The 9,362-nt window shown below is 40.2% G+C and overlaps 1 protein-coding gene across 1 annotated transcript in view; it reads left to right on the plus strand.

Annotated features, from left to right (window-relative positions):
* The window catches only part of LOC128702884 (pre-mRNA 3' end processing protein WDR33), a 117,848-nt gene extending 109,489 nt beyond the window's left edge, over positions 1–8,359 (plus strand). Inside the window, exon 8 of the mRNA XM_053797371.2 lies at positions 7,790–8,359. Coding sequence (XP_053653346.2) covers positions 7,790–7,902 — 113 coding nt within the window. The 3' untranslated portion in view covers positions 7,903–8,359. The remainder of the gene's footprint in view (positions 1–7,789) is intronic.
* The last annotated feature ends 1,003 nt before the right edge of the window (positions 8,360–9,362 follow it).

Raw genomic sequence — 9,362 nt, forward strand, 5'->3', positions numbered from 1 at the left:
AAAAGTTGATGAATAATGAAGACTGAACTCATTTTGCACCTGGGTAGTCATTTTCTATCTTTGTACGATTGTTCGGTGATCGCGTTTTTAACATGTAGCATTATCTAGCAACCTTGTTCGTACACAGCATCGGAGAAGATCATTTGGAAGAGAAATATGCAGATAACTCCAGCCTGGAGTTTTACGACTCATTTGCCATGGGTTCTAACCCCAACCGTACAGTGTTTGTTTGTAATCGTGTTATTACGATTCCGTGAGTCATAAAGAATAATGTTATTATCGGGTGTTGTAAATCCTATGCACCTTCAACCCAGAGTCGCCGGATAATCGACGTACTTACCTGGTATCAAGGCTAAAAGATTGAAAACCTTCTGCCAAGGCTGCGGGACTGACCGTCTCAGAATTACCTCTACTTCCACCCTCACCAGCATAATAGTCGCTTTGTATTCGACTGAGCAAGCCTGCTGCGTCGAGAAAACATGTCGGCAATAAATATACCGAACTGTTGCATATGTATCTTATGCATCAGCTCCAGTTGTGTATGTTGAGACGTCTTGGTTATAGCCCTAGTTTGAGGTACCAAGGTACCATAATCTATGTGCTGTGACCTAAGATTTTTACATATCAGTATTCCTTCTGAGGCCCCACCCTCCACGATGCTTCACCTCCGCTGCCACCAGTAGTATATACATGTGATACCCGTAACTACTGTGTGACTTGATATAGCTTTACACACGGCTTAATGTTGTCAACGAAAGACTTGTTCTGCAATTTCTTTGTGTTCATACTTGTCGACAATACATTTCACGCATCGTGCCCATATTTCAGCTCTTCATATTTGCTAGAGGGAATGCTTGGTGATATCGCATGTATGTTAGACGTCAGGCTTCATCGAAATGTTGAGAAGATAGACGTTATAACTCACATATGTTAGAAGATAGGCTTCAAAACTCGTATATGTTAGAAGAGAGGCGTCATAACTCATATATGTTAGAAGATAGGCGTCATAGCTCATGTGTGTTAGACAATAAGTGGTGAGCAGCAACCTTAAACCAAGACAGCAATGCCTAAGCGTACTTAATAAGGCAAATAGATTACTGGGATTTATATCAAGAAGTGTAAGCAACAGAAGTCCAGAGGTCATACTGCAGCTTTATACATCATTAGTAAGGCCTCACCTAGATTATGCAGCTCAGTTCTGGTCTCCATATTACAGAATGGACATAAATTCGTTAGAAAACATTCAGCGTAGGATGACTAAATTAATACATAGCATTAGAAATCTTCCTTATGAAGAAAGATTGAAGACTCTTAAGTTACATTGCAGAGTCACTTGTTTGCACAGAACTGCTTAATGCTTCAAATGATGTATTGTAGTGGAAGTTTTAGCAGTAAAGGTCGAGAACCAAAACCTAGTCATTGTGGTAGTCTACAAGCCTCCGGATGCAACATCCCAGCAATTCCAGGAACAGCTGTTAAAAATTGACCACTGTCTGGAAAATCTTCCAGCTCCTGCACCCAACATCTTGCTCCTGGGGGATTTCAACTTAAGGCACCTAAAATGGAGGAATATAGCAAATAATATTGTTGCAGTAATAACACCAGGAGGCAGCTCTGATGAAAACTCACACTCACACGAGCTTTTAAATCTCTGCACAAAATTCAATTTAAACCAGCAAATAATAGAGCCTACTAGACTGGAGAATACACTAGACATCATCTTCACTAACAATGATGATCTGATAAGAAATGTCACCATATCAAAAACAATATACTCAGATCACAACATAATTGAGGTTCAGACATGTATGCGTGGAGCCCCAGACCGACATAATGAGACTAGTCACGAGGGAGCATTCACCAAATTCAACTTCAATAACAAAAACATAAAGTGGGACCAAGTAAACCAAGTCCTAACCGATATAAGCTGGGAAGATATACTAAGCAACACAGACCCCAACTTATGCCTAGAACAGATTAACTCGGTGGCACTCGATGTATGCACAAGGCTTATTCCTCTAAGAAAAAGGAGTAGTAGATGTAAAATAGAAAGAGACAGGCGCTCCCTTTACAGGCGACGGAAAAGAATAACAGAGCGGCTAAAAGAGGTCAATATATCTGAAATGCGTAGGGAGACACTGGTCAGAGAAATAGCAAGCATCGAACTTAAGCTAAAAGAATCCTTTAGGAGTCAGGAATCGCGGGAAGAACTAAAAGCCATAAATGAAATCGAAAGAAACCCAAAGTATTTCTTCTCCTATGCCAAATCAAAATCGAGAACAACGTCCAGTATTGGGCCCCTACTTGAACAAGATGGGTCCTACACAGATGACAGCAAGGAAATGAGTGAGCTACTCAAGTCCCAATATGACTCAGTTTTTAGCAAGCCGCTAACCAGACTGAGAGTCGAAGATCAAAATGAATTTTTTATGAGAGAGCCACAAAATTTGATTAACACAAGCCTATCCGATGTTATCCTGACGCCAAATGACTTCGAACAGGCGATAAATGACATGCCCATGCACTCTGCCCCAGGGCCAGACTCATGGAACTCTGTGTTCATCAAGAACTGCAAGAAGCCCCTATCACGAGCCTTTTCCATCCTATGGAGAGGGAGCATGGACACGGGGGTCGTCCCACAGTTACTAAAAACAACAGACATAGCCCCACTCCACAAAGGGGGCAGTAAAGCAACAGCAAAGAACTACAGACCAATAGCACTAACATCCCATATCATAAAAAACTTTGAAAGGGTCCTAAGAAGCAAGATCACCACCCATCTAGAAACCCATCAGTTACACAACCCAGGGCAACATGGGTTTAGAACAGGTCGCTCCTGTCTGTCTCAACTATTAGATCACTACGACAAGGTCCTAAATGCACTAGAAGACAAAAAGAATGCAGATGTAATATATACAGACTGCAAAAGCCTTCGACAAGTGTGACCATGGCGTAATAGCGCACAAAATGCGTGCTAAAGGAATAACAGGAAAAGTCGGTCGATGGATCTATAATTTCCTCACTAACAGAACACAGAGAGTAGTCGTCAACAGAGTAAAGTCCGAGGCAGCTACGGTGAAAAGCTCTGTTCCACAAGGCACAGTACTCGCTCCCATCTTGTTCCTCATCCTCATATCCGACATAGACAAGGATGTCAGCCACAGCACTGTGTCTTCCATTGCAGATGACACCCGAATCTGCATGACAGTGTCTTCCATTGCAGACACTGCAAGGCTCCAGGCGGACATCAACCAAATCTTTCAGTGGGCTGCAGAAAACAATATGAAGTTCAACGATGAGAAATTTCAATTACTCAGATATGGTAAACATGAGGAAATTAAATCTTCATCAGAGTACAAAACAAATTCTGGCCACAAAATAGAGCGAAACACCAACGTCAAAGACCTGGGAGTGATCATGTCGGAGGATCTCACCTTCAAGGACCATAACATTGTATCAATCGCATCTGCTAGAAAAATGACAGGATGGATAATGAGAACCTTCAAAACTAGGGAGGCCAAACCCATGATGACACTCTTCAGGTCACTTGTTCTATCTAGGCTGGAGTATTGCTGCACACTAACAGCACCTTTCAAGGCAGGTGAAATTGCCGACCTAGAAAATGTACAGAGAACTTTCACGGCGCGCATAACAGAGATAAAACACCTCAATTACTGGGAGCGCTTGAGGTTCCTAAACCTGTATTCCCTGGAACGCAGGAGGGAGAGATACATGATTATATACACCTGGAAAATCCTAGAGGGACTAGTACCGAACTTACACACGAAAATCACTCACTACGAAAGCAAAAGACTTGGCAGACGATGCACCATCCCCCCAATGAAAAGCAGGGGTGTCACTAGCACGTTAAGAGACCATACAATAAGTGTCAGGGGCCCGAGACTGTTCAACTGCCTCCCAGCACACATAAGGGGGATTACCAACAGACCCCTGGCAGTCTTCAAGCTGGCACTGGACAAGCACCTAAAGTCAGTTCCTGATCAGCCGGGCTGTGGCTCGTACGTTGGTTTGCGTGCAGCCAGCAGCAACAGCCTGGTTAATCAGGCTCTGATCCACCAGGAGGCCTGGTCACAGACCGGGCCGCGGGGGCGTTGACCCCCGGAACTCTCTCCAGGTAAACTCCAGGTAAACATTCACTTGTTAGATGAAGAATGAGGGGAGACCTGATCGAACTGTATAAGTGGAAGATAGGTATTAATAAAGGGGATATTAATAAGGTCTTGAGGATGTCTCTCCAAGAGAGAACCCGCAGTAATGGATTTAAATTAGATAAGTTTAGATTTAGAAAGGACATAGGAAAGTAATGGTTTGGAAATAGGGTAGTTGATGAGTGGAACAGTCTACCTAGTTGGGTTACTGAGGCTGGGACTTTGGGTAGTTTCAAATTTAGGTTGGATAAGTACATGAGTGGGAGGGGTTGGATTTGAGTGGGACTTTCACATCAGAGCTTATTTCTTGGGTAGCATTGAAAATTGGGTTGGGCAAATGTTATGTTAGTGGGATGAATTGTAAAGGACTTGCCTAGTATGGGCCAACAGGGCTCCTGCAGTGTTCCTCCTTTCTTATGTTCTTATGTTCTTATAACTCATGTGTCAGAAAATAGGCTTCATAGTTCACATGTGTGATAATTTTGCATATTATATCTGTCTCTTGTGATCTTATGCATGTATAATAGTGTGCACAACCATATGGTTAGCGTCGGAATACATGGTATATACATTGGGGTGCAAGGCTGTCAGTGTAATACACTAAGAGTTTAATATCTCAGTTTTAGGGATTAAATCGTTCTTGACTGGTGTTGAACAGGTTGCTAACTCTCTTAATGACCCTTTTGTAGTCGATAGGCTTTAAACCCAATTGATCAGGTTAGGTTAGGTAAGGTTCGTCAGGAAACAGGACGCGGGTCTTAGATGATGACCTGCCGTTGGAGCGTTTGGTCACCTGACCGAGGCCTTCCGCTAGCTTACCGGTCTACCCCTTTAAAAATTAGTTATAATTATAACCATTTTTAGATATTGTTCCAATTGATCAAGAAGTGCCGAATTAGATCACGTGGAAGGCTCTAGATCGGTCCCACCACCTGATCCGTTCTCGGCATCAACAGTGATACTCCCGTAAATTATAACATTCCCGGAATTGGTCACACCTGTCTCTGTCCTTTTATTTTTCTTATTTGTAGTTACGTATACGTTTTTATTTATGTGTCACTCTCATACGTGTTTAGTGTTTTCGAATATAATAAAAATACTTTGTTATTGGTTTGTGTAACTTGTCCTACCCTAGGTTAACCTGGCCTAGCCTTACTAAATACTAACAGAATAGTATTTGTAAGTTTACAGGAATCGTTCAGATATTGACGTTGGTAATCAAGTAAGAAATTCAGCGTAGTATAATGAGTATTGATTGACGTGAGAAGTAGTGGGTAAGTCCTAGTGATATTGCCAAAGCCCTTATATCATAGTTTTACCGAGAATTTAGGAAATTAGTAATAGTCAAATATCATCCCGTGTAGCTCTAAATATTAAAAAATATAAACAGTTATCTTCTTTTCTCACCTTGCAAGTGTGCCTCTTCTCATTTGTTCTTTGGCGTCAGTACTCTCAATTTCGCTCCTGTTTCTGCTGTTTCCTCCCAAGCCCCTCATTGTCTCTCCTTTCCCTCCTTGTTTCTCCTCTTCCTTTCCACATTACCTCCCATCTCCCTCTTGCATCCCACTTCTTTCTGCCACTTCATCACACTTACCCTACCCTTCATCTTTCTCCTCACCACTCTGTATCGCTCTTCTCCAAATGTTTATCTTATTTACGGTTCTCTGTGCAGTAGCTTTCTGCGCTCAGTGACCCTCTCTTCTATTTTCTTCCTCCCTTCCCATGTATTACTCCATCTCTGCCTCCCTAAATTCATATCCTTGCCCCTCTCTGTCTTAACAGGAGCTTATTGATCTTTATCTACTTAAGTGAAGTCCTAAATGTTTTTGCAGACATTCGTTAGTGTCCATTTTTTTGTGCACTGGCGTGAGTGTTTGTGTATGAGTGTAGTTAGTTTTATTTATAAGGGTTGAATCATAACCCCTGGCCCTGTCTCTTTACTATTGACTAGCCTCCACCACCTTTTTATCTAGTAATTAATTTGTTACATTTACTGTTATCTAGTAACCAGTTTGTACACTGCTACTGTTATCTAGTAATTAATTTGTTCCACTTGCTACTCTGAAACTGGAAAAGTATTTCTTAATGATCCTGTTACACATTTATCTTTAGCTGCCATCTATGTTCATTGGCTCCCTCTTGTTAATCTCAAACAACCACTCTTCCTAGTTCCTTGAGTATTTTTTGTCACGATCGTGTCCACTGTGGTTCTTGTCTTTCTAAGGAGTATTACGGAAATATAAACACAAATGCAGTATAATGTGATCCTTTATTGACTACGTTTCGCCCACACAGTGGGCTTTTTCAAGTCACAAACAGAACTACCTGGGGTGGAAGGAACGCGAGTATTTATAGTCCGGTTCAGAATGCTGGGGTCAGGTGAAGAATGCTGCATCTGATGATGTACCGAGTGGGGTTATAGAGTCTAAAAACTTGGGTAGCTTGGAAAGGAGATTGGATAAGTTTGTGAGCAGACCTTCTACAGTGTTCTTATGTGGGATAGCGATGAAGAAGTTTCTTGGCAAGTGGTTCAGCTATGTTATAGAAGCCACTATTCTGGTTGAAGTTGTCGGATATAGAAATAAGTGATGATTCCAGGATTCTTCGGTATTGAGTGTTGTCTTCTGTGGCGATAAGTCTTGAGTTTCTGTAGTTTATCAAGTGGTTGTGTGAATTACGGTGTTGTACGCAGGCATTCCTTGTGTCGTCAGACCTGCTTGCGTATTGGTGTTCTGAAATACGTGTTTGGAGGTCCCTTGATGTTTCGCGCACGTATAACTTGTTGCAGTCATTACAAGGGATTATGTATACCCCTGCAGAGGATGGAGGCTTGTCCTGTCTACTACTGGTGATGTCCTTGATGGTCGTGGTTGTGGAGGTAGATACTTGGAATGATGTTTTGGCAAAGATGTTGGAAACATGTTTGGCAATGGAGTTGGTGGGAAGGACTATGTATCTCTTCTCGGCAGTGTCTTCTCTGGGTGTGTTGAAGATGTTTAATGCTCGCCGTCTGCAGTCTCTGATGAAGTGACGAGGATAGTGGAGTTTAGAAAATATTTGTTCAATTATAGTGCATTCTTCCTCAAGGAACTCGTTGCTGCAGATTCTGAGTGCACGCAGGAAGAAGCCTATAATTACACCACGTTTGGTTTTGGTGTCGTGGTGAGAGTAGAAGTGGAGAAGATCGTTTTGGTTGGTGGGACTATAAATACTCGCGTTCCTTCCACCCCAGGTAGTTCTGTTTGTGACTTGAAAAAGCCCACTGTGTGGGCGAAACGTAGTCAATAAAGGATCACATTATACTGCATTTGTGTTTATATTTCCATTGTGTCGGTATTTTATACCATTTATTTCCAAGGAGTATTACGTTGAGTTCCTTAAGTTCTGATACCACACTTTTCATCAAGTTTTGCATTCCCCTGAACCTTCAATATTTACTGATCACTAAGGTTACGTACCCTTCCCATCTGCATACTTGCGCATGGTTCTTAATTCGAGAAATTGGAACTGCCTTATCCTTGCTTGTATCAAACCTGATTACCTCCCATTCCCTAAGCTCTGTAGGACTTCAACGCGTTTGCTGTTTCTCCATGAATGTAAAATCTGATATTTTATTCCAGGGAAGTACGTGGGGTCGCGGCCGATCAAGCTTCGTAAGAGCACATGGAAGGACCGCAACGTTGACATGGTGCAGAAGAAGCAGAAGGAGAAGCAGCTGCTTGGCCTCAAGTAGACCCGCTCAGTGACCTCACAAATGATGTCCAGAATGTATCACCTTGACTTACATAATGATATGAGCGAGTTTTGGGGTGCCAGGCCACTCCAGGCACCATTGTCTTCATGAGAGTTATCTTACAGCCAGCGAGTACGACAGTATTGCTGCAGTCTCCCCTCGTTCTCAGAATGTGGTTGCTTTATGTTAAGTGTGTGTTTATAATATATATATATATATGGCATCCCACCAAACAGGGACTAGAATGAAATTAGCCTAAGAGTCATCCACACCATCGTGTGTCCTTGGGTAGGGAGTACAACATCAAGTTCCAGCTGGATGCCCTACTTGTATGGATCGTATGGTCCAGTGGATTAGGGCGTCATGCGTTTACGCCCACCATGAGGCAGACCAAAGCAGCATGGATTAGAGTCCTTGGCTAATGCAGTGTTGTTTTATATATATATATTATATATATATATATATATATATATATATATATATATATATATTATATATATATATTATATATATTATATATATATATATATATATATATATGTCGTGCCGAATAGGCAGAACTTGCGATCTTGGCTTAAATAGCAACGCTCATCTTGCCATATAGGACAAGTGAAAATTTGTGTATGCAATAACTTCGCCAAAATCATTCTGAACCTAACGAAAAAAATATATTTCACTGGGTTTATTTAGTATTAAATTATTGTAAACAAATCTAAAATATATTTAGTTGGGCTAGGCTAAAATAAATTGTTCTTGTTGTAATAAGGTTAGGTAAGTTTTCTAAGATTCTTCTGCTGAAAAACTTAAATTTTTTTACATTAACATTAATGAAAAAAATATATCTTTAAATGTATATGAGAAAATTTCAGAAAGGACTTGATTTTAAATGAGTTCTTGCTAATTGACCAGTTTTACATATTCGGCACGACATGTATATATATATATATATATATATATATATATATATATATTTGTATATATATATATATATATATATATATATATATTATGTATATGTCGTGCCGAATATGTAAAACTGGTCAATTAGCAAGAACTCATTTAAAATTAAGACCTTTCTAAAATTTTCTCTTGTACGTTTAAAGATATATATTTTTCATTAGTGATAATGTAAAAAAATTTTAATTTTGCACCAAAAGGAACTTAGAAAACTTACCTAACCTTATTATAACAAGAACAATTTATTTTAGCCTAACCCAACTAAATATATTTTAGATTTGTTTACAATAATTTAATACTAAGCAAACACGGTGAAATATATTTTTTTCGTTAGGTTCAGAAGATTTTGGCGAAATTATTGCATACACAAATTTTCACTTGTCCTATATGGCAAGATGAGCGTTGCTATTTAAGCCAAGATCGCAAGTTCTGCCTATTCGGCACGACATATATATATATATATATATATATATATATATATATATATATATATATATATATAT

This window comes from Cherax quadricarinatus, chromosome 82, assembly GCF_038502225.1.
Source record: "Cherax quadricarinatus isolate ZL_2023a chromosome 82, ASM3850222v1, whole genome shotgun sequence".
Classification (NCBI taxonomy): Eukaryota; Metazoa; Arthropoda; class Malacostraca; order Decapoda; family Parastacidae; genus Cherax; species Cherax quadricarinatus.